General features: G+C 42.8%; 1 protein-coding gene across 2 annotated transcripts in view; it reads right to left on the bottom strand.

Moving 5' to 3' along the window:
• Naa15-16 (N-alpha-acetyltransferase 15/16) overlaps positions 1–27,538 on the bottom strand; it is a 270,568-nt gene that overhangs the window by 37,382 nt on the left and 205,648 nt on the right. For both annotated transcript variants that reach the window (XM_071683180.1, XM_071683178.1), the window contains 3 exons: positions 15,467–15,609; positions 9,518–9,703; positions 337–559 (listed from right to left, as the gene is read on the bottom strand). In XM_071683180.1, the coding sequence (XP_071539281.1) occupies positions 337–559; positions 9,518–9,703; positions 15,467–15,609 (552 nt within the window). The remainder of the gene's footprint in view (positions 1–336; positions 560–9,517; positions 9,704–15,466; positions 15,610–27,538) is intronic.

The raw sequence follows: 27,538 nt of genomic DNA, 5'->3' as shown, positions 1-27,538 counted from the left end.
GGGCCAGTCCCAGCAGATCTTACCAAGTAAGAGAGTATCGGTGGTCAGTAAGTGGTATCAGCAACTATGCAGGGACAACATCTTTGTGTTACAGATTCACGAAAAGGCATGTGGTAAGCATTCAAATTTGATGATTTTTGTCTGATAATAATAAGAGTATATATCAAATGGTTGTATGAAAAGAAGGATGTTTTGCTGTATTTTTCCTTCTAAAACTAGGTTGCATCTTAAATGCCAGGTATATGATACACACACACAACGAAAATAATACCAGTGACAAAACAGAACAAATAAAAAAACTAAAATCTAATGGATAACCACAGCACACTTGCAAACCTTGTAGCCTGTGCAGGAAAGACTCTTGGTTATTGTTTAAGAAGTCTTCATTGAGCTTGTTAGGATCAGTTGTTGGAAGAAGTCGAGTCACTTCCCTATTGATGACATCTACAATGGTCTCATTATAATTGGTAAGTTTCTCTTGTCTATACAGCAAGAATCGTATCAAACACGTGTGTAGTTCAGGATTGCAAGGTTCTAGTTTCAGAGCTCTCTTCAGTGCCTGAAAATATTTGATATTCAATAATAAAAAAAAAAAATATCAACAGACTGCAAATAGGTAAAGATAAAACCAGATGAAAACAGAAATGTGATTCTCATGAAGTTAAAAAAAAGAAGGAAGGAAGGTTCCCAGATGAGCAAGTACTGGAGAAAGTTCTGTAAAACAAATCTTCAAAACTGACAATTAGACAAAGAAATCAACACGCTTCCAATCAATCAGAGGATCTTCCATTACAGTGGTGTCATCTGCAAATTGCCCTTCAGGCAATGACTTCAACTATATATAAATAGCTCATAACATATTCAAATACCCAGTCCAAAGTTTAGTGAAAAGGATGGTGGTACATCTCATTTCTTTTGTCTAGCCAATGCAAAGAAAGTTGTGATAAGAAAAACACTCAACTGCCAGCAGTGATGTAAACGTACTAGCAGCCTTAAAGGTGAACAAAGGGAGGAAGTGGATTTTAAGTTTCTTTTATCAAATCAGCAAAGAAACATTCAAGAAGTCATGAAAGAAAAAAAGCATGCTAGAAAAAATGGGAAGACATGCCTCTACAGTGAGTGAGAGATGGACAAACAGAATATGCTGAGTGATGAGACTGTGAAAGCAGACAGAATATGCATTTCCTGATTTACTTTAGCAATATTGTGGGAGATTTTAATCACTGTGATTGTGTATCTTTAACTTAGCTCTTTGCTGATGGTTTTGTGAGTTTAGTCTGGCAATGCTTAGTGTGACTAAAATGGTGGCTGCCACTTTACAAACCAAGGAACTTTATGCATTGTAATTCTATCTTTCAAAATTTTCTGCATTTTTGGGCTTACTTTGGCATTTTGAAGAAAATTTCTCTTACGAAACTGTGCAACAGTTCTTAACTAATCTTCTGCACATTGTTTCATTCCGAGTTCACTATGGCAATGCATGCATCACTAAAATTGTAGTTGTCATTTTAAAAAGATAATTAGCTTAGACAATGGCAGTGCATGGCATCACTACAATTGTGGTTGTCATTTCAAAAAGAAAATAGCTTAGTATTGAAAACTGTGAAGAGGGTAAATCAATCAACTATTCACATAAGTATTTATGTATGTGTCCTTTATCAGTCTCTCCCTGTTCAAGATTACACCATGACTGAAAAATCACCTTTGGGATACATCAATGAACTTCTCACTCCAAAGGAGTCTACTTTTCCTGCTACTGAAATTAGCCTTAGAATGAAAGAGCCTTTAGGAAGGTCCTGGGATAATCATAAATAAATAAATGAAATATATATTATCCCTGGGGACAGGGGGGAAAGAATACTTTCCACATATTCCCAGCATGTCGTAAAAGCCGATGAAAAGAGGTGGGAGTGGGGGGAGGGGCTGGAAATCCTCCCCTCTACATAATTGTACTTTTCCAAAAGAGGGAACAGAGAAGGGGGCCAAGTGAGGATTTTCCCTCTTAGGCTCAGTCCTCTGTTCTTAATGCTACCTCGCTGACACGGGAAATGGCAAATGTACGAAAAAAAATGGCAAAAGGTGAGAGTAAATGATGTGAAGGGAGTGGGTCAGAAATGGGATATGTTTAGGGAAGCAGTGATGGCTTGCACAAAAGATGAATGTGGCATGACAAAGGTGGGAGGTAGGTAAATTAGAAACAGAAAGGGTAATGAGTGTTGGCATGAAGAAGTAAAGTTGCTAGTGAATGAGCAAAGAGAGGCATTTGGAGGATACTTGCAAGGAAGGAGTGCAAATGACTGGGAGATGTATAAAAGAAAGCAACAGGAGGTCAAGAGAAAAGTGCAAGGGTTGAAAAAGAAGGCAAATGAGAGTTAGGGTGAGAGAGTATCATTAAATTTTAGGGAGGCCAAAAAGATGTTTTGGAAGGAGGTAAATAACGTATATACGACAAGAGAACAAATGGGAACGTTGGTGGAGGGGACAAGTGAGGAGGTAATAACAGGTAGTGTTGAAGTGAGAAGGAGATGGAGTAAGTATTTTAAAAGTTTGTAATGTGTCTGATGAGAGAGTGGCAGATATAGGGTGTTTTGGTCGGGGTGGTGTGCGAAGTGAGAGGGTCAAGGAGAATGGTTTGGTTAAGTGAGAAGAGGTAGAGAAAGCTTTGCAGATGAAATCTGGCAAGACGGTGGGTTTGGATGGTACTGTAGTGGAATTTATTAAAAAAGGGGGTGACTGTGTTGTTGATTGGTTAGTAAGGATATTCACCATGGTGAAGTGTCTGAGGACTGGCAAAATGCATACAAAGTGCCATTGTTCAAAAGCTAAGGGGATAAAGGCAAGTGTTCAAATATATGGACCATGGTGAAGTGTCTGAGGACTGGCAAAATGCATGCATAGTGCCATTGTTCAAAAGCTAAGGGGATAAAGGCAAGTGTTCAAATTCAAACTACTAAGGCATAAGTTTGTCGAGTATTCCTGGAAAATTGTATAGGAGGGTACTGACTGAGAGGGTGAAGGCATGTACAGAACATCAGATTGGGGAAGAGCTGTGTGGTTTCAGAAGTGGTTATACATGGATCAGGTATTTACTTTGAAGAATGTATGTGAGAAACACTTAGAAAAACAGATGGATTTGTATGTAGCATTTATGGATCTGGAGAAGGAATATGAAAGGGTTAAGAGATGCTTGTTGGAAGGTCTTAAGAGTATACACATACAGTGTGGGAGGTAAGCTGTTAGAAGCAGTGAAGGCATGAGTACGAGTAGGAAGAGAGGAGAGTGACTGGTTCCCAGTGAATGTCGGTCTGTGGCAAGGGTGTATGATGTCCCCATGGTTGTTTGTTTATGGATGGGGTGCTTAGGGAGGTAAATGCAAGAGTTTTGGAGAGAAGGGGAAGAGTGAAGTCTGCTGTGGATGAGAGGGCTTGGGAAGAGAGTCAGTTGTTGTTCAGTGATGATGCAGTGCTGGTGGCAGATTCAGGTGAGAGTTTGGTAAAATGTGTGAAAGAAGAAAGCTGAGAGTAAATGTGAATAAGAACAAGGTTATTAGGTTCAGTAGGGATGAGGGACAAGTTAATTGGGAGGTCAGTTTGAATGGAGAAAAACTGGAGGAAGTTAAGTGTTTGAGTGGAATTAGCAGTGGAAGGAACCATGGAAGCGGAAGTGAGTCACAGGGTGGGGAAGGGGGAAAAGGTTCTGGGAGCATTGAAGAATGTGTGGAAAGCGAGAACGTTATCTCGGAGAGCAAAAATGGGTATGTTTAAAGGAATAGTGGTTCCAACAAAGTTATATGGGTGTGAGGCATGGGCTATAGAAAGTGTTGTACTTGGGTGGATGTGTTGGATATTAAATGTTTGAGGACAATATGTGGTTTGATAGAGTACGTAATGAAAGGGTAAGAGAGATGTGTGGTAATAAAAAGAGTGTGGTTGAGAGAGCAGAAGAGGGTGTATTGAAATGGTTTGGTCACATGGAGAGAATGAGAGGAAAGATTGACAAAGAGGGTATATGTGTCAGAGGTGGAGGGAACGAGGAGAAGTGGGAGGCCAAAATAGAGGTGGAAGGATGGAGTGAAAAAGATTTTGAGCGATCGGGGCCTGAACATACAGGGAGGTGAAAGGCGTGCAAGGAATAGAGTGAATTGGAATGATGTGATATACCCAGGTCGACATGCGGTCACTGGATTGAACCAGGGTATGTGAAGCGTCTGGGGTAAACCATGGAAAGTTTTGTGGGGCCTGGATGTGGAAAGAGAGCTGTGGTTTCAGTGCATTACACATGACAGCTAGAGACTGAGTGTGAATGAATGCAGCCTTTGTTGTCTTTTCCTAGCACTACCTTGCGCGCATGAAGGGGGAGGGGGTGCCATTTCATGTGTGGCGGGGTGGCAACAGGAATGGATGAAGGCAGCAAATATGAATATGTACATCTACATATGTATATGTCTGTGTATGTATATGTATGTATACGTTGAAATGTATTTTTTTTTATTTTGCTTTGTCGCTGTCTCCCGCATTAGCAAGGTAGTGCAAGGAAACAGACGAAAGAATGGCCCAACCCACCCACATACACATGTATATACATACACGTCCACACACGCAAATATACATACCTATACATCTCAACATATACATATATATACACACACAGACATATACATATATACACAAGTACATAATTCATAGTCGGCCTTTATTCATTCCCATCGCCACCCCACCACACATGAAACAACAACCCCCTCCCCCCTCATGTGTGCGAGGTAGCGCTAGGAAAACAACAAAGGCCCCATTCGTTCACACTCAGTCTCTAGCTGTCATGTAATAATGCACCGAAACCACGTTGAAATGTATAGGTATGTATATGTGCATGTGTATGCGGGTGGATTGGGCCATTCTTTTCTCTGTTTACTCGCCCCGTTTTGCTAATGTGGGAGACAGCGACTAAGTATAATAAATAAATAAGTAACAATTTTATCAACCAACCCCTAGAGGTGGGTAAACAGCTGGGTTGATTGTGGACCAACTGCTGCACCCAGGATTTGAACCTGGGTGGCCCATGAATGCATCATGGTCAGGAACACGAACCACTACACCATAGTAGTCCATTCCAGTAACATTAGTCAAACTAATGCAGGTTTGATCCCACACGGCCCATGCATACATTACAGTCAGTAATGCTAACGACTACATCACATAGGTCCATCTGTGTGTGTGTGTGTGTGTGTGTGTGTGTGTGTGTGTGTGTGTGTGTGTGTGTGTGTGCGTGCATGTTAAACATGTTTCAGCTATTCAATTTTAAAACTTTTCATAAATATTTAGCTCGAGTTAGCCGTGCTGGTGATCAGACAGCACGAAGTTGTAGGTTATGGACTGATGGCTACTAGACATTGTTACCAACTATTGGCATGCTTGTCTCAAATTATTCACTTCTTATCAACTATTGACCAAATTAGCCTTACCACCAGGAAAGATGGGTTTAGCAATGTCCACATCAAATGGGAATAAAAGGAGGCAATCTACTTCTCAAAGCTAGGGATTAATAAGAACTAAGAATCATTTACCACTGTTCAGTGGATCTATGTCTAACTGTGCTCGCAAAACTGAACTATCAGCAATCAATCATGCAGCTAGAAATGTATTTAACACAAATGAATGTTGTGTGGCTTGAATATCCTAATTTTTTCACAAAGAGCAAGAACATATGAGCCATATCAAGCTAAGGGGTGTTAGCTGACCTTCTAGGTGGGCATGACTGGTAATTTTCCACCACTTGCCACTAAAATGGAGCTCTTAATGTATTTCTTATGTACCACACAAAAATTTTGTGAAAATTTTCAATTCCAACAAATTAGCAGAAGGCTTGAAATGATACTTGCTGCGTAAACAATTCATAAAAGACTGAAGATCAGGTACCGTGCAGCCTTCCATGACTTGACTATCTAAGGGCATCTGATAAACTGAGGATGGCAGTGTGGTTGTCAAGGTGCCTTGTCATGGTTGGCATGCTTGATTACTTAGCCTTCCCATTTTCAAAAATTACAGCTGGGATTGTTTTTTTAGGTTCACTGAACAGCTTTGTGGACTTTGCAGGAACCTCTCCTTTACTGAAAGATGTACAATGGAAAACAGATTAAAGTGGTCACAAATGGTGGAGAGAGATGAGTCAGGAATTACGATAAGACAGGATGTGAAGAGTAAACGTTCACTGTGAGAATGATTGTTGGTAAGATGTTGAAAAAAAAAGCTACATTGCTGAAAAGCTTACAATACAGAAGAAAGAAAGCTCAAGGAATATGTTGAAAGTACATAGCGGAAGAGAAAGGTTATCAGAGGGATACATAGCTTCCAATTAATGAACACAGTAAGTGTTAGTAGTTAGAAGAAAATGAATGACAGAACAACAAATGAGAAAGGGGTATGGATGTGTGTAACTCTCTCTCTCTCTCTCTCTCGATACTTGGATTATGCTTGATTGGAACTATCATCTTCACACAAGTGTCTATCTCCAATGAATTTGACTATGAAAGAGATACAAATTAGAAACCTTTACCAGTGAACTATTGAGGTCTACGCTGGAGATGTGGTCACCTCAGAGTAAACAATGGGTCATGGCCCATACCCAATGGAGTTGTGACCCACCTAGCTGACCACAAGGCCTCCATAAATTTCTACAAGGGTCAGAGGGATGAATGCCTGATCAATGTCTGTCACCACAATCTCCTTATACCAACCAATGCTTGTACACATACAAGAATTGTCCTATACCTACTTCTGTGAATGTCATAAACAATCCATGAACAAGTGCACAGTTAAGCAAGCAAAGCTTAGTTTTCCTATAGTTATGTGCATATCAACTACTGTGTTACTTTAATGCAACTAACGTGAAAACATTCATCTTTAAAGTTCACCATTAACTGTGTTATACAGTTGAACACAGTATTACTACAGTTCAACAAATATGTAACTTTACATCAATTAATGTTTACCATTAAATACATTATGTATGTCAAGACAATATCATTGCAATTAAACCAGTATGTAACTTTACATCACATAGTATTAACGAATCACCATAAAATTAACAATGTACAAACAATAAAATATGCTCTGTAACAATTCCTGTACTCTGTAGCTCAAATTCACTGATGTGCTTATCCAAAGCATAGAAGTATCCAACCATATCTTGATCTTAAACTCTTTTGTGATTAATCAAATTGCTACTTCTATGACCCCTCCCTCTCCCCCCTTATGTAATTCCTCCGGACAGAGGCAAAAGGGTAATACACAAAAGAAAATTTCAGGAAAATATGTAATTTATAGAAGTTAAGAATCGCTATAAAAAAGACCAGAATGATGAAGGATGTTGAAATGAGGTGTGAAAACCAGAATAGACAAACAATGCAGACTATAGGCTAATGGCAGACTAATTTCAGTGCGTGAATCAAGATGATAAAAAAAGTCAATTTTACATAATCCATTATGAAATGAAAGAAATATATGTAAAAGAAAAGGACATGTAGAAAAAATTAAGCCAACATAACACATGGCCATGGTACAGTGCTAAATTTTATGAGCAAAGCTCCCAGTGAAGGGTTGCGGACAAAGGGAGAAGGGGTAAAGGTAAAGCAGGGGGATAGCCTCTGATGCAAATTCAGGAATAGCCTCAACATTGCTCAAGAAAAAAATATACAAACAAGTGAGTTAGCATAACTTATAAGGCTGTGAGACAGCCTTGAACTTAATGATCCATATTCACTAAATGACATCACTATTCATGATTACTATTTGCACACTATTTGTATATATTTTTACACATATCTACATATTCACATTTACATTTGCACTTTCCAAGGATGGCAGATTTTGAAATATACACCTACAGGAGCTAAGAGCATACAAAAGTCACAAGACTGGCAGGTTGTTTAAAAAAAAATTGTGAAATTTAGCATTCAGTTGATAATTCCCAGTGCCTAAAACGCAAGTTGTCACATGATGAGCTATCATTTGAAGGCTAAGTATTAAAGAAAGATTCAGAGGAGGGACAGAGGAAGGAATGCTGGAATATCAGGAGTTCCAGAAGGCAGGTAAATGGCTGAAACCAAAAGAACAGATGCATGAGTACAAAATGAACTGCATTCTTGTACATCAACAGTTAAATACAAATCAACTGCAGAATACTCACAAGCAGAATGCAAAAAATTTTGAAAGATTTGCAGCCTGGATGGGGGTACCAACACAAAGATATGGTGTTTTATGAGGTAAACAATAAACTAAGAGATGGAACACTCAGGTAATCGGAATACACTGAGGAAATAATGTGGCATGAATAGGAATGTATGAGGGATGCTTAAGATATTGAGGGGGAACAAAAGCAATGTAAAAACTAAAATGGTAAAACTTATGGAAAGGCTGGATATGGTTGGGACCATATACAAGTATAGAGACTACCTTGGAGTAAGAATGACAAAGTATAGAGCACAGTCACATGTGATGTGGATAGAAAGTGAGGGAATTCCCATGCACAGATGTAAAAGATGATTCTGTAAATATGCACTATGACTAGACTTGACAAGGTTCTGCAAGAGCCATCATGCAGTATATTCTGTATAGCCTAAAGGATAAAGACTTGCACAGTGAAACTAGTAAAATGGCAACGGAGTGAAAAAAGGCTTTTGCTTTCTGAGATCAGGTTGGACTTCCAACACTATGGACGGCTGATACAAATCTTGTGTATTACTTTAAGTAAGACAAACATGGAGAAATCCTCAACTTTCACAACAAAAATGCTAAACAAATCAAGGTTCTGAAAAACTAAGAATTATTTTGGCAAGGAATGAAGTACAAATGTAATATGGTACCTGAAAGAATTACTAACAGCAAATGAAAATATTTCTTTAAACTGGAGGTGCCACACTAAAGTTCCCAAAACAACAAGGTAAATGATCTGAGGTAAAAATATATATCTTTTGGCAAACTATACTTTTCCTTATATCACTACTTCAAAAGACAATGAAAATCCAGATTACTTCATGAGAAGTAACAGAAGAGGCAAAATAAAGCAGAGAGGAAGAACTGACCAGTAATGTATAAACAAGCAATTGTGGCCACCAAACAAATGGGAAAAATTATCAATGAAAAGCAAGTAGTTCACTTAATATTAGTTGCTCATAAAAGCACTATGAAAGATGAGTCCACAAGACAAGTGATGATGCTTTTTCTCTGAAAACTTTCATACTTTATACCAATCACCATTTTTCATTCCTTAATTGTTTAAAGTTTTCCAGTTTCTATTTTTCCCCAGAACACTATTTTCATACCTATGAATAAGGGTGCAACTTCCATATTTTCTTCGTTCTTATGTTGTGTGTGGTAATAACATTTAACATAGCATAACAATATGCAAAAATACGGAAGATGCTTCGAGAGCTGCTAATGTTAGATCTCTGTTATCATATGATGTGGAGATTTGAAAAGGGGTTACATGATGTACACATATTACACACAGATAATTCATTCACCTGAAGCATGAGCAATGGTTTTCCTTTTCGTACATATATTTCGAAGGCCATTAGGTGAGTATGAATTCTATTAGAAGCCAGGGCTTGAAGTGGTTTTAGGAAGTGAATGGCTTCCCCTAGTGGGTCTTCCGTTCGCTCCAGCTTACTGGGATCTAAATCTTCTGCAGGCTGATTATCCAAGTCATCCTGTTAAAAAAAAGTTCAATAAGAAATTCTGCACTTCATTTCATAAACAAACAAACATAATGCTGGATTTAAAAAATAAAAATACTAAACATAAGTTTGTTCAACACTGTTGGGACTACTACATCCTCAACATACCCATCTTTGCCCTAAAGAACAATGACCTCTCTTTCCACATACTCCTCAATACCTCGCTTCATCTTCCATTGATCTATCTGCTGCCATGTCCACTCCTAGGTAACTAAATTATTCTACTTCCTTCATATTCTTACCTTTCATAGAGTTGTGCTGACATCACACATCCTGAAACAGACCCAACTCCACCTGATACCCCTTGCCCTCCTACCCTCTTATATGCAAACACATTTACACCTACTAATAAGAACCTCTCTGCATCTAGCAGCTTTCCTCCCACATCATATATCTGTAGCACCTTCCTCAAAACATCTGTCATCCCCTTTAATACACTTTCAGCAGGTCCATAAATGTCACATTCAAATACCACTATCTCTACAATTATTTCAAAATCAACTTATTCACAGCAAACATCTGGTCCAAGCATTCTTTACCCCTCCAGAAGCCAGATTGCACTTTCCAGTTTGATGCTTTGTACATGCGGTTACTCTCTTAATCATCAAACTCCCATACAACTTACCTGGTGCAACCAACAGATTTACTTCTTACAAATTCACACATTCCCTTGTCCTAATGCCTTTAAACTGTGGCATTATACAAACATTCTGCCAGTACTCAGGCACTTAACTTGTCCCATACATATACTGAAAACGATGACTAACCATTAACAACATTGTCAACCCTTTTCTTGAGAAACTTAACTGCAATCCCATCCTCTCCTAATGGTTTGCTATACGTTATTTCATGCAAGGCTTTCACTAACCAATGTGTTTCCGCCAAGCCACCAAGCCATTCTTTTCAGCATACTGTTAGCTATTTAAAGTATTTTCAAATCCTTATTAGAACACAGTGATCCTACAACCTTTTAATTAAGGTAGTTGAGCAGACCCCACAACAGCAATTTATCCTTCCAGCTGTGATGGTGCAAACCATAAACAAAAGTTACATAACCATACAATAAAGACTATGGTTTTACTATCATTCTAATCCTGCACAATAATTAGGCAACAAAGCAATACATCAACAATACAGGCTGACTGGAGAACACTTAGTATTTGTATCTTGTGTTAATCATCAAGAGTTTAAAAGAAAAAATTTACCTGGATGCCATTATCAAAAAATAGCTGTCAAAATCATAAATCCATTACCAAAAATACTATTTTACCTGTATAACATTCCTCTTTTTCTTTCTACACAGCCACATGAAATATCTGTGAGCATAATAAAAAAAACTAAGCAAGAAACTTTTTCCGAATATAAAGATGTTAGGAAAGCATTAAGGTGGGTCAAACCAACAAATGATACTGTGAATGATGGGAGCATATGGGAGCAATTAAGTTCAGAAAATTGTATGATAGCAAAGTCCAAGAGACAAGGTCCCATGAATGCAAAATTTCTTCCCTATTCTTAATAAAATTTAAAATTTGGCAACTATAAACAGAAGCCAGACCAACAAAAATCAGAGAAGCAGAGAAACTAACAGATACTTCTAATTATGAAAACATCAAGTAAATGCCTAAAAGCCACTTTTGTAACTGTTGGATGAGATTTTTTAGCACATTTCTAATTGAAAAAACATTAGTAAAAACATGATTTTTATCGACGTTGCAGTAACAAAGATATTTTACGTGGCAAACCTCTTTTTCTCTGAAATAACCTGAAACATCTGTAAACAAAACATAAAAAAAAATCTAACAAAACAATATCATATGTCAGAAAAAGGTCATAGTAGTACATGGAACAAGTCAGAGAGTAATATTCAAAGCCAGTACAAGGATTATCTCAAGCATTTACCTCCCCCAAACCCAAAACACAGTATTGTCACCAGATGTGATGTTGCCAGCCTTACTTCTTAAAAATGTATATACATTTTTTTTCGCAAAAAATTCCTGTAAAGGATAAACAATGCCCATTCACAACCATTCTCTGTAAATATTCTTGACATTTTTCGTTGGGTTATGGAGTATATCAGCATACAACGTCAATCTTAGTGGGTGATCCCATTGTTACTGTCAAATTTTACAAAAGTACCATTTCTTTCTTTCATACTATTCGCCATTTCCCGCATTAGCGAGGTAGTGTTAAGAACAGAGGACTGGGCCTTTGAGGGGAATATCCTCACCTGGCCCCCTTCTCTGTTCCTTCTTTTGGAAAAAAAAAGAAAAAAAGAAAAAAAAAATTTGAGAGGGGAGGATTTCCAGCCCCCCGCTCCCTTCCCTTTTAGTCGCCTTCTACGAGGAGGATACATCCCCTATCCCTGGGGATAGGGGATGAAGAATACTTCCCACGTATTCCCTGCGTGTCGTAGAAGGCGACTAAAAGGGGAGGGAGCGGGAGGCTGGAAATCCTCCCCTCTCGTTTTTTTTTTTTTTTTCTTTTTTTTAATTTTCCAAAAGAAGGAACAGAGGGGGGCCAGGTGAGGATATTCCACAAAGGCCCAGTCCTCTGTTCTTAACGCTACCTCGCTAATGCGGGAAATGGCGGATAGTTTAAAAGAAAGATAATATATATATATATATATATATATTTTTTTTTTTTTTTTTTTTTTTTTTTTTTTTTTATACTTTGTCGCTGTCTCCCGCGTTTGCGAGGTAGCGCAAGGAAACAGACGAAAGAAATGGCCCAACCCCCATACACACGTACATACACACGTCCACACACGCAAATATACATACCTACACAGCTTTCCATGGTTTACCCCAGACGCTTCACATGCCTTGATTCAATCCACTGACAGCACGTCAACCCCTGTATACCACATCGCTCCAATTCACTCTATTCCTTGCCCTCCTTTCACCCTCCTGCATGTTCAGGCCCCGATCACACAAAATCTTTTTCACTCCATCTTTCCACCTCCAATTTGGTCTCCCTCTTCTCCTCGTTCCCTCCACCTCCGACACATATATCCTCTTGGTCAATCTTTCCTCACTCATTCTCTCCATGTGCCCAAACCATTTCAAAACACCCTCTTCTGCTCTCTCAACCACGCTCTTTTTATTTCCACACATCTCTCTTACCCTTACGTTACTTACTCGATCAAACCACCTCACACCACACATTGTCCTCAAACATCTCATTTCCAGCACATCCATCCTCCTGCGCACAACTCTATCCATAGCCCACGCCTCGCAACCATACAACATTGTTGGAACCACTATTCCTTCAAACATACCCATTTTTGCTTTCCGAGATAATGTTCTCGACTTCCACACATTTTTCAAGGCTCCCAAAATTTTCGCCCCCTCCCCCACCCTATGATCCACTTCCGCTTCCATGGTTCCATCCGCTGACAGATCCACTCCCAGATATCTAAAACACTTCACTTCCTCCAGTTTTTCTCCATTCAAACTCACCTCCCAGTTGACTTGACCCTCAACCCTACTGTACCTAATAACCTTGCTCTTATTCACATTTACTCTTAACTTTCTTCTTCCACACACTTTACCAAACTCAGTCACCAGCTTCTGCAGTTTCTCACATGAATCAGCCACCAGCGCTGTATCATCAGCGAACAACAACTGACTCACTTCCCAAGCTCTCTCATCCCCAACAGACTTCATACTTGCCCCTCTTTCCAGGACTCTTGCATTTACCTCCCTAACAACCCCATCCATAAACAAATTAAACAACCATGGAGACATCACACACCCCTGCCGCAAACCTACATTCACTGAGAACCAATCACTTTCCTCTCTTCCTACACGTACACATGCCTTACATCCTCGATAAAAACTTTTCACTGCTTCTAACAACTTGCCTCCCACACCATATATTCTTAATACCTTCCACAGAGCATCTCTATCAACTCTATCATATGCCTTCTCCAGATCCATAAATGCTACATACAAATCCATTTGCTTTTCTAAGTATTTCTCACATACATTCTTCAAAGCAAACACCTGATCCACACATCCTCTACCACTTCTGAAACCGCACTGCTCTTCCCCAATCTGATGCTCTGTACATGCCTTCACCCTCTCAATCAATACCCTCCCATATAATTTACCAGGAATACTCAACAAACTTATACCTCTGTAATTTGAGCACTCACTCTTATCCCCTTTGCCTTTGTACAATGGCACTATGCACGCATTTCGCCAATCCTCAGGCACCTCACCATGAGTCATACATACATTAAATAACCTTACCAACCAGTCAACAATACAGTCACCCCCTTTTTTAATAAATTCCACTGCAATACCATCCAAACCTGCTGCCTTGCCGGCTTTCATCTTCCGCAAAGCCCCCACCACCTCTTCTCTGTTTACCAAATCATTTTCCCTAACCCTCTCACTTTGCACACCACCTCGACCAAAACACCCTATATCTGCCACTCTGTCATCAGACACATTCAACAAACCTTCAAAATACTCATTCCATCTCCTTCTCACATCACCACTACTTGTTATCACCTCCCCATTTACGCCCTTCACTGAAGTTCCCATTTGCTCCCTTGTCTTACGCACCCTATTTACCTCCTTCCAGAACATCTATATATATATATATATATATATATATATATATATATATATATATATATATTTGCGTGTGTGGATGTGTATGTATATACATGTGTATAAGGGTGGGTTGGGACATTTCTTTCGTCTGTTTCCTTGCGCTACCTCGCAAACGCGGGAGACAGCAACAAAGCAAAAATATATATATATATATATATATATATATATATATATATATATATATATATATATATTTTGCTTTGTCGCTGTCTCCCGTGTTTGCGAGGTAGCACGAGGAAACCGACGAAAGAAATGGCCCAACCCACCCCCATACACATGTATATACATACACATCCACACATGCAAATATACATACCCATACATCTCAATGTACACATATATATACATACACAGACATATACATATATACACATGTACATAATTCATACTGTCTGCCTTTATTCATTCCCATTGCCACAAAAGTACCATATATATACAAATATGTACACACACACACACACACACATGGGATACTAAAAGCTGAGGCTTCCAGGTTTTAATGGTTTACTGTCTCATAAACCCTGCCTATAAATCCTGGCATTTGAGACACACTGTACACTGATGTAGTCTACAGACTCTTGAGGAGCATTCAATAGCCAGATTATGGAGCAAGAATATGTAAAATGCATGAAATGGGAAACCATTATATGCATCATGTTGTAGTGGATCATGTGAAATCACACCTTATGAGATCTCTGCTTTTCATTCTCATGTCTACTGTACATCAAAATAAAAATCATACCTTCTCAGCATCATTTACGGAAGATCCCCAAACAAGCATAAGTCTCATCCATAAACAATGCATTAAACCTATTAGAAATGAGTTGTCTTCCATAAAATAGGTATGTGTTAGAAATATGGGCATATTAGTTTGTTTATCCCAACAGGTGAGTTTCAAGAGACAGGGCAACTTTAAGATGGTTCTGTGTATCACTTTCTTCATTTCTTTCAAGCCACTCCCATTCAATTCTTTATGTGTTCAAAGCCTTAAGTACAAAATTTCTAAATAAACGAAAATAAGTACAAAAGCTATATCAATCTTATTCAACAGTCAAAATTCTGAAAATTTTCCCCTCCACTGATAACAGAAATGCACAGAATTAATGTTGCATACCGTGTTCCCACCAGACTTGGCTTTTTGGTGTTCTGCTTTTTTCTCCTCTTTTTTCTTTTCTTCTACTTTATTTTGTTCTGCTTTTTTTGCTGCTTTTCGTTGTTTAGAACGTAGCTTCTTGAGTTCTGCTGGATCCATATTTGCTGGAAGTAAAAAATAAAAAATATTGAACATAAACCCAAACTTTCTCATCACATGAATAAAAGAATCATAAAAAAATATATGGTATGCAACATATTACAACCATATTGGACTCCTGTGCCAAATTTCACCAAATAACAACTTTAAAAGGGATACAATGGTTTTCAGGGAGGCTTCAACACTACTGTGTATTTTTCCCTTCCATTTCCATCTTTCTCTGACATGTTTCATAGGAAATATACTGAGATGTTGATATGCAACTCTCAGATAACTTTTGTTGATTTAACAAATCTCAATAGAGACATCCTGTCACAGATTCAACCATAAATTCAAAGGACCTCCAAATCTATTATAATCAACTCCACTCCCAAATCTTAAAATTGCTTTTGAAAGACTGATTTTAAAATTTTGTGTAGGTGGCCTGAAATCAAAAGTCTTTGGGAACCCAGATGTCTCCCTTAGGCCCTGAAAACACACACACACACACACACACACACTCATACACACAAACAAACGTAAGTGAGAGACAAAATGGTTTTAAGGCAAAGGTGGTCATGAGACAAACCTCTTAGATTTCTATGAAAGTGATCTCTATCTTGACAAACGAGAAGGCTTGTTGGATTGTTTGCATCTTGTTTGCCAGAAAGCACAAGACACTGTACTGCACAGAAGGCTTGTAAAGGTTTAGATCAGGTCGTCCCTCACTCCTCTCTTCCTTGACTGGGACATTTAAAGCTTTTAACCTTTCCCTGCAACATAAGCTTGTTGCCCCTCACTCTTCTCATCCATGATTGGGAAATTTAAAGCCATTAACCTTTCCCTGTAACTTTTTTTTTTTTTTTGCTTTGTCGCTGTCTCCCGCGTTTGCGAGGTAGCGCAAGGAAACAGACGAAAGAAATGGCCCAACCCACCCCCATGCACATGTATATACATACGTCCACACACGCAAATATACATACCTACACAGCTTTCCATGGTTTACCCCAGACGCTTCACATGCCTTGATTCAATCCACTGACAGCACGTCAACCCCGGTATACCACATCGCTCCAATTCACTCTATTCCTTGCCCTCCTTTCACCCTCCTGCATGTTCAGGCCCCGATCACACAAAATCTTTTTCACTCCATCTTTCCACCTCCAATTTGGTCTCCCTCTTCTCCTCGTTCCCTCCACCTCCGACACATATATTCTCTTGGTCAATCTTTCCTCACTCATTCTCTCCATGTGCCCGAACCATTTCAAAACACCCTCTTCTGCTCTCTCAACCACGCTCTTTTTATTTCCACACATCTCTCTTACCCTTACGTTACTTACTTGATCAAACCACCTCACACCACACATTGTCCTCAAACATCTCATTTCCAGCACATCCATCCTCCTGCGCACAACTCTATCCATAGCCCACGCCTCGCAACCATACAACATAGCTTTCTTAATTCTGGAGCTATCTTTGTTGCCCTCCTCTGGACCTTCTCTATGGTGACCAAACCTAAGATGCACATTCTGGTTCTGACCATGTGGAGGATATTGAGAGCATATTCTTGTTTTGCCCATACATAGAATTGGACACCTACTAAATATTTCCTTAAACATGTACTTGAAAACTATTCTGATATTTGCCAGCAGAAAGTTTGTCTCAACTGCTCTCTTAACATGGGTCTATGGTGGCAGGTTTAAGATCAATGCCAACTCCCAAGTCCTTCTCATACCTAACATGGCACTATGGTGAAAGGATAAGATCGATGCCAACTCCCTAGTCCTTCTCATACCTAACAGGGGACTATGTGGCAGGTTTAAGATCGATGCCAACTCCCAAGTCCTTCTCATACCTAACATGGCACTATGGTGAAAGGATAAGATCGATGCCAACTCCCTAGTCCTTCTCATACCTAACATGGGACTATGGTGGCAGGGTGAAGATCGATGCCAACTCCCAAATCTTCTCATACCTAACATGGGACTATGGTGAAAGGTTAAGATCGATGCCAACTCCCAAGTCCTTCTCGTACCTAACATGGGACTATGGTGAAAGGTTAAGATCGATGCCAACTCCCAAGTCCTTCTCGTACCTAACATGGGACTAAGGTGAAAGGTTAAGATTGATGCCAACTCCCAAGTCCTTCTCGTACCTAACATGGGACTATGGTGAAAGGTTAAGATCAATGCCAACTCCCAAGTCCTTCTCATACCTAACATGGGACTATGGTGAAAGGTTAAGATCGATGCCAACTCCCAAGTCCTTCTCATACCTAACATGGGACTATGGTGAAAGGTTAAGATCGATGCCAACTCCCAAGTCCTTCTCATACCTAACATGGGACTATGGTGAAAGGTTAAGATCGATGCCAACTCCCAAGTCCTTCTTATACCTAACATGGGACTATGGTGAAAGGTTAAGATCAATGCCAACTCCCAAGTCCTTCTCATACCTAACATGGGACTATGGTGAAAGGTTAAGATTGATACCAACTCCCTAGTCCTTCTCGTACAGAATCCTCAAGCTGATTTCTCGAGTGTGATTACTATTTCTGAGTTACAGGGAGAAAGTGTTACACTCATGTTGCCCTGTCTCTTGAACTTGTGCATGTAACAAATCTTTTACTCCTATGTATGCATGCATGCACACACACACACACACACACACACACACACACAGGTACGTGTGTGTGTGTTGAAGCTGAATGAATACTCACTGTTTCACAACTCGACTGTGATTACTATAATAATAAGAATAAGCCAATATCAAAATGATAACCTGATTAACTATAAATGATAGTACCATAGCAAATGTCATAACCCAATGACCTACACATCATAAGTAAGACGAATTGTGTGTCTGTCTTCAAAGGACACGGAAACATATATAAAGGTTTATGGAGCTGGAATTTGTAACAAGCAGATGAATGGTAGAAAACTCTAAAATGCACAAGTTTATAAGGCAGATACATCTAACTTCGCTATCATAACGGGGAATCGTGTACAACGCATACACTGGTTATCCCCATTTCACAAGTGCGTAACTAAGCCCTGATCACATTATCTGGTGTTATGCAGCCTGAAGACATCATTTCACGGTTTGCCAATAGTCTGGCAGAAATCACAACCTATACCTTCATCACACACACAAAAAATGTTCACATCACGTAATCTGAATGTCTTGTGCGCAGAGGGTAAACAGTTGAATTCTGCCCGAGTCCGGACTTGTGAGACGACCTGTAATTTCTGTTCCTTAATAACTGTACCCGTGGCGGTGTGTCGTCACCAGGGAGGCAGGCAGAAACCCTGGAGGATATCCTGCTCCTGAGGTCCTGTACAAATACCTGGGTACGGGAATCCCTGGCTGAGGCCGACCCAGAACGCATCCTCCTGACCTGACCTTTCCAGCCCCTGACACGCCCACACGACGCTTAAACAATCCACCGCACGAGTTTCAAGCCTCCTCCCCTGGGGATATCAAATACACACCTGCGCTGCCCAATACGCAACAGTTCTGCTACGTGCGTGTGACCGTAATGGTATAATGACACAGCGTCATTTTACTAAAGACATGTGCGAACTGAGACAACAAAGGTGACATGCCCCTTGGACGAACCGTGGCGGTGTTCCGGGTGGAGCTCCCGGGGCAAGATCACAGGCACGCCAGGCTGACTTCATAATAAACCCAAAGAAAACCCAGGAAGGGAGGGACGTTTCCCCGATCTTCCCGGAGGGCGTCGACCGACCACCTCACACACCACAGCCACGTCCCAGCACTGCCCTTGGGACACACACGACAATATGGTCTCCAACCGCAGCTCGCTAAACTCCAGGTATCATCATGAAATCCTCCATAATCTTAGAGGAAAGAAATGATAGCATTCCAGGAACCCTTCAGCATGACGGCGCTTGCGCACGACAATTGGACCTCTGGGTGCGGTGGCCATGGATCGTGCCGCCGGGCCCAAAGGTAATGAAGACTGAAGTGAGAACGGAGGATGACAAAGAGGGAAAACTCTGTGACGCGGTAGGACTTTGGGGTAAACAGGGCCTCGCCTGCAGCCGTCCATGATCATCGCAGGTGCAGGCAGCCACCTCCTCCCGTGTGATCTGCTAAAATCGTTTTCCCGTGACTAGGAATCACCCGTTGGCAAACTCGTACGTGGGCAGGTACGAGGGAGTGCGTCCTGGCAACTCTACAATGTGCCTGCCACGAGTCATCAAAACCTGTGCACGGGACCTGAGAAGGTCCACGGTGGAGGTGCGAGTGACAAACGACGTAGTGAGGTGAGGGGGCGGTATTTCCCGACCCCGGGGTCCTGGTATGGGCATGCTAAATGCTGCCGGCCATGTCTGCAATGTTACTAACACCCTCCAATCTCAGGCTGGACTGTCGGCTGATAACCCATTATCTCACACACACACACACACACACACACACACACACACACACACACACACACACACACTGCTGCTGCTGCTGCTAGCGAAGCGTGTTCCATAATGTCATAAGAAGCTTAAAATGTGAGATTTCTAGACACGAATATATAAAATTTCTAAACACGACGAACTTTACAAAATATACCCTCTTTTTCTTCTGAGTTAAAACGAAATCATAACGTTTCCTCTATAAGGTAAAACATAAAACAGTTTCCTTAATGTATATAAGAAGAAAAATCAAGAATTTCACAGTAAAGAAAATCTACTTTTCATACTGGGAAACAACTAGAAACTGACGATCCTCAACAGTTTTACTGATGAAATTTTTGCTCATAACAGACCATCACTTCCCCATTCTCGAGTGGAACGCAGTCTTGAAGCTGCAGGAGTTCCTTTAAAATGCCTTTCATGAACGTTCAATAACGCTGCTTCAACTGTAATTTAGAAAAGATACCAGTAATGGTGCGCATCCAAGGCTTCCCTCGTATGGAATACCAGCTCCCAAACTTTTACCAGCAGTAGCAAAGACCACAGAAGACATTACCGACGAGGTCGAGGCGTATTGTTAATGTATTGTTAATGCTTGGGGCACAATCTTCACCGAGCTGTGTAGTGGCAGCAGCACCCAGGGAGAATTCCCGAGAACCTATAAATACAACATGACATACGTGGTTGACGTGCGTACCTCAATTAATATGCGAGAGGAGGAGGGAGGGAATTCACTGGCAGGGTGGAAGCAGAACCAGGCTGGTATTCCCTGTAGGCTGCTGCATTACCATACCACAAAGGACAGCAGCAAGGAGGTGCCGCAGGCTGTGGGGGAGAGAGAGAGAGAGAGAGAGAGAGAGAGAGAGAGAGAGAGAGAGAGAGAGAGAGAGAGAGAGAGAGAGAGAGAGAGAGAAACACATGACGTTTTCCACCGTTCCAAGATGTGTGTAACCCACAATCGCTGTCCAGCAATATTGACACTGCATTTTCCAATCTTTCACTTCTCTCATCGTAATGTGAGATATCATTTACATATATTAACGACTGGGAGTTTTTTTTTTCTTCTTTTTCGCTAAAACAATCGGTTTCATGGCTGGGAAATATTTGACCCACCCTACCCCAACCCCGACGAAATCGATAAATTCAAAGTCCCGTTACAGATCTGGGAGCCTTTATCCTTTATCTACGTCCAGAAGCATAACTGGGAGCCTTTATCCTTTATCTATGTACAGAAGCATAACTGGGAGCCTTTATCCTTTATCTATGTCCAGAAGCATAACTGGGAGCCTTTATGCTTTATCTATGTCCAGAAGCCTAACTGGGAGCCTTTATCCTTTATCTATGTCCAGAAGCATAACTGGGAGCCTTTATCTATGTACAGAAGCAGAGATTCTTGATCAGTCCGGTGTTTTTGTGACGAGTCAGTATTCATTCTGAAGTGAATGACGCACATATTCACGAGCGAGTGACTTCATGGTTCTGGGAAGCGCTCGATATCGGCCGGCAGTGCCAAGAAACCTAGATACTTATCAACGACCAGGACCCCGACTGACTCTCACCGTGTCCCCCATGCTTCGGCTGGGCCGAGGGAAACACATAGCCAATATGACCGGTGACACTTCCCAGCCATAGAGACAACAGCACAGGCACAGACTACACTCACCGCTACGAAGAGCATCACCCACCAATCACTACCATGTGTTGCTCCTTCACCACCAGTTCTTGTATCATGAACACCTACGTGTGTGTGTGTCGGACCTCCACAAGGGCACCCCTATGGTTCGAGTGTTGCTCCTTCACCACCAGTTCTTGTATCATGAACACCTACGTGTGTGTGTGTCGGACCTCCACAAGGGCACCCCTATGGTTCGTGTGTTGCTCCTTCAACACCAGTTCTTGTATCATGAACACCTATGTGTGTGTGTGTGTGTGTGTGTGTGTGTGTGTGTGTGTGTGTGTGTGTGTGTGTGTGTGTGTCGGACCTCCACAAGGGCACCCCTATGGTTCGTGTGTTGCTACTTCACCACCAGTTCTTGTATCATGAACACCTACGTGTGTGTGTGTCGGACCTCCACAAGGGCACCCCTATGGTTCGTGTGTTGCTCCTTCAACACCAGTTCTTGTATCATGAACACCTATGTGTGTGTGTGTGTGTGTGTGTGTGTGTGTGTGTGTGTGTGTGTGTGTGTGTGTGTGTGTGTGTCGGACCTCCACAAGGGCACCCCTATGGCTCGTGTGTTGCTACTTCACCACCAGTTCTTGTATCATGAACACCTACGTGTGTGTCGGACCTCCACAAGGGCACCCCTATGGCTCGTGTGTTGCTCCTTCACCACCAGTTCTTGTATTATGAACACCTATGTGTGTGTCGGACCTCCACAAGGGCACCCCTATGGTTCGTGATATCACTTTGGACCTGAACATCACGAGTCACGATGCAGGGGGAGGAAAGCGGGACTAAACCAGGATATACATGCGATGCAGGACATGCCTGACGAAGAGTTACGTTCCGCCTCAGGTGGGTAGTGACGTGCAGGTAAGCAAGGGTCTGCAGGCCTCGGGGTGACAGGGAGGGAAGAGGGCACGAAAGGACGACCCTTGACCGTTATAACCCGTGGGTATGATGACCAGAAACCGTGACCCACCTCAGGGTTTATACCGTGGTGCGAAGTTGGACGCGGACGACACGCAACCCCGGATCCCTTCATCTATAAAACCCACGAAACATTTAATTTTTTTTGTTCCACGATCATCAAAAGACGTGTGACGTGAAAAATCTTACATTTATGCAGACCAAACGTCGGAACCCAAACGTCAAAATATCACACACGATATCACAGCACACTCCTCCTCTTTCTCATCCAAGAGGTTGAATATAAAGATTACAAAAGACGCTCAAAAATAATAATATCTGTCGGTCTGTTCTGCTGAGCGAACGACGCCACAGAAGACAAAGGGTATATTACCATGGACAAATTACTCGTTACATTTACGGCCGGATGAGCACAGTAACTGAGGGAGGGGGAACCCGGATTTCTCGGTATCCGCACGGCTTCCCAAGAGATGAACACAGTACTCGCCTTGGCGCAAAGCTCCGTGCCCGTCGGCAGGGTCGAACAGCAGCAGCGTGGATCCGGGTAACGATTCTGTCATCTTCCTTCTCCGAATCACTCGTATTCTGAGCCGTGTGGACGGGCCGACCCCCTTTGGCCGCGAAAGCACGACCTGACCTATACACATAATGTTGACCCTTACCCTCTTCCGGGTAGGTCAAACAGGCCATCGACACTCGGGGGGGGGGGGGGGGGGGGGTTCGTTTACTCTAGGAGTTCTAAAGCTGGGCTCGCCGAGGGGGAGGGTCAGTTGTGAGCTCAGAGGTCAGCTAACGAGTTCAGAGGTCAGGGCGAACCGTCGCGCTCAAGCGTTCGGGATGAAAGTACACGACAGGAGAGGAGGACCTTGACCTGAACACGACTACCAGAGGAGACATGACAGCACCGGGTACTATGGCCCCCCGCCAGGCGTCACAACACACACACACACACACACACACACACACACACACACACACACACACACACACACAAGGGTGTGGCTGATCTCCCCTACTCGTACTGTACTAAAAGATAATTACATTGCTTACGTCCAGTACACATCTCGTGAGCTGGTGAGGGACAGCCGCACACCGTCTGGGTGTGACCACTCTGCCTGCTATGTAACGCCCTAGGTTACCAGTGTGACAGAGACCCAACGGGTCCCTTACCTGTGCATCATACTAGCGTACATGAAACCCATGTCGTACTGAGCACGTCCTCACACACACTCCCATGTCGTACTGACCACGTCCTCACACACACACACTCCCATGTCGTACTGAGCACGTCCTCACACACACACACCTCCCATGTCGTACTGAGCACGTCCTCACACACACTCACATCCCATGTCGTACTGACCACGTCCTCACACACACACACACTCCCATGTCGTACTGAGCACGTCCTCACACACACTCACACTCCCATGTCGTACTGAGCACGTCCTCACACACACTCACACTCCCATGTCGTACTGAGCACGTCCTCACACACACACACACTCCCATGTCGTACTGAGCACGTCCTCACACACACTCACACTCCCATGTCGTACAGACCACGTCCTCACACACACACTCTCCCATGTCGTACAGACCACGTCCTCACACACACACACTCCCATGTCGTACTGAGCAAGCGCTCCTATGTTCGCGGAATCCCAAATCACACTGAACCCGTGCTTACCTCCTCCCACGCGTGTACTGCATCACACTAACGCCCTCCCATGTCATACTGAGCGTGCTCTCACACGCCGACTGAACCACACCAGCGGGATCGCCAGGGAATGAAGACTGTAATGCCAGACCAATATTGAATCTACGGTAGATAGAAAGTCCTTCATCCACCCCGATCTATCTACACTCATCGCCTCTCTCTGAGGGCGAAGCTTTTGGGCAAGACTCCTCCACAAAATGTATGGGGACAACGATCAAACACCTCCACGTAACATGCGTGACCTCCATGTCTATAACACAAACACCAGAGTGAGTTGCTACTCATTAGACGTCGCCTCCCGTGGGTCAGGGGGGCCATGCGCCCGTTATTTTCCCCTCCACAACCATGGCCGGGTTATCCATACACAGCCCATTACTTACCATCATCGAATCAAGACAGGATCCCATACTTGGGTGTGTTGAAGCTTTTGATCTTTAGCTGTTTAGTTACGCATTACAGAGGGTACAAGTAACCCAAAGCAGCCATCTGTCCATGCCAAATGTCTGCAGTGAGGCACTTAAAGGCTTTCAATGAAACACTATACAAACTTGGTGTCCATCGTAATGCCCGTGCAAAGTGCGAGTGTGGTGAAGTCATACACTGCTGAGCAATGCAAGGAGACAGAATAATCAATGCAGTGTGTGTGTGTGTGTGTGTGTGTGTGTGTGTGTGTGTGTACAAACTACTGTGAACACAGTTTGTGTATTCTAACTGTATTTTTCACCCTTTGGCTGCTGTTAATTCAATAAACCGTAAAATAGTTATAATCATATTCTTAGCGTCATTATCATCATTATTATTACTATCATTATCAATGATAAATAACCTTTCCATAGCCTGCCCAAGCCCGTATAACCTCGCTCCATGCTCTCATATCATAAACCTTAGATAACATGGCCTCCTCCTGGGGCGTGCAGCTACAATACATACATAATAGTCCCGGGTGATATGGACAGGTACGGCTCTGGGTCATTCACAAAGCTAAGGCAGACATCTACCGGCCACACTGTATGGCACAAACCCGTAGACTTCAACACCCTCACTATTGCCTTAACGTCCTCAAATCTCCCATAAAATATGAACTGAGAACATCTAAGGGTGAGAATTCAGTGCATAAAAGTTTAATTATACGAGTCATCCTACACTACCGATGGACAAATAACGAAATCAGGTACATTTTCGTTCGTACATAAGAGTCGATATGTGTGAACGACATGTCCCTCACCTCGGCTCACACACTCGACGGGAGTCATTACGACTGCTGAGGTGCGTATACCGGGTCGTAAGTGAACACTGTCGTAAATCATTTACACAACTCCGATCTTCAATTGGAACCCCTAATATATATGTGACAACGTTGGTAATATCTGTATAAACTTCGAGCGTGTGGCAGCAGTGCTCATGACAAGCACAGTCGCCCATGCGGGTGAGAGTTGCGTGGCCCTGACCTACACGCCGTGGTGCTGGGGGGGGGAAAGGCACCCCTTCCCTCTGGTGCCACGGACGTACAGGGGGGAGGGAAGCAACCCTCTTCTTCAGGTGCCATGTAGACGAGGGGGAAGTCATCCTATTCCTCAGTTGTCATGTGGGCAATGTGGGAGCCACCCCGCTCCCTCAGGTGCCATGAGTAGCCGGGGGAAGTCATCCTATTCCTCAAGTGCCATGATGGCAACGTGAAAGGGCACCTCCTCTCTAAGGTGCCATGAGTGGCCATGGAAGGCTATCCATACCGCAGGTGCAACGGAGGTGCTAATGGCAGGACATGACGGCGGCACCATCGCTCAACACCAACCAGACTCTTGACTTCATTGAAACTTCGAACCAATACGTGAAGTAACTATACGTCCTACTGTGTGATACAAGACATACATGACCCAATATGTGAATTAAGGTTCCATACGGCACGACTCTCTGGGAACCACAAAACGTACTGGCATTTAGCGGAACACTTGAACCATGAAAGAAAACAGACGTTGCTCTTGCGATGAGATCTACAATCCTCAGCTGTCATACCCAGCCCAGCCATGTGCGTCTAAGCCATTTCCTAACACAAGAAGAATGTGGGACTCAAGTCTTTGCAGCAACAACGCTTTAAAACACAGGAACGTGTCGGTATTATGGTCAGCCCTTGACGGGGAGGGTACATCCTCTCTCTCTCTCTCTCTCTCTCTCTCTCTCTCTCTCTCTCTCTCTCTCTCTCTCTCTCTCTCTCTCTCTCTCTCTCCCCGACCGTCAGGAGTCAGAGGGCCTCTCTCTCTCAACCGTCTGAGGGACTCCCTCTCCAACCATCAGGAGTCAAAGGGCCTCTCTCTCCGACCGTCAGGAGTCAGAGGGCCTCTCTCTCTCAACCGTCTGAGGGACTCCCTCTCCAACCGTCAGGAATCAGAGGGCCTCTCTCTCCGACCGTCAGGAGTCAGAGGGCCTCTCTCTCTCAACCGTCTGAGGGACTCCCTCTCCAACCGTCAGGAATCAGAGGGCCTCTCTCTCCCACCGTCAGGAGTTAGAGGGCCTCTCTCTCCCACCGTCAGGAGTCAGAGGGCCTCTCTCTCCGACCGTCAGGAATCAGAGGGCCTCTCGCTCCCACCGTCAGGAGTCAGAGGGCCTCTCTCTCCGACCGTCAGGAATCAGAGGGCCTCTCTCTCCCACCGTCAGGAGTCACAGGGTTAAGCCAGCATCTTAACACCTGGGTACAATTCTTAACGTATCAATGTGATGCCTGTAATAAACGTGTACAACAGAGGGATTTTATATACAATTCGTGTGTCCCCATGAAAAAAAAAAATTAAATGTTTATCTCACGAATTTGAACAATTCATCTATACATTTACATCCATCTATCGATAAGATTTATTTTCTATTAATTTCTGCTTCTCTCCAGCGGCATCATCAGGGGAAGGCCCACTGGGTCGCACACTGAAGCAGTTTCCCACATACACAAGTGGGGGAACACGGGGCATGAAAGTCACCACGTACGAACGCTGGTTATAACAGTCGTCGGCACAAGAGATCATTGAACCAGTACCTCTTGTGGTCACACTGGAGCCGGGAAGACTCCGACTTCAGCCCCAGGTGATGGCGGGTGTGTGTGTGTGTGTGTGTGTGTGTGTGTGTGTGTGTGTGTGTGTGTGTGTGGCGTAACGTTGGCGTGGTTGCCAGGCGTGTCACACACATGACTCATAAGAAGCAGTGTACAGGTACGTGGGTCGAGACCA

Source organism: Panulirus ornatus, chromosome 36 (assembly GCF_036320965.1).
Source record: "Panulirus ornatus isolate Po-2019 chromosome 36, ASM3632096v1, whole genome shotgun sequence".
Lineage (NCBI taxonomy): Eukaryota > Metazoa > Arthropoda > Malacostraca > Decapoda > Palinuridae > Panulirus > Panulirus ornatus.
The sequence above is the reverse complement of the archived record's forward strand: the minus strand, read 5'-3'. Positions and strand labels throughout refer to the sequence as shown.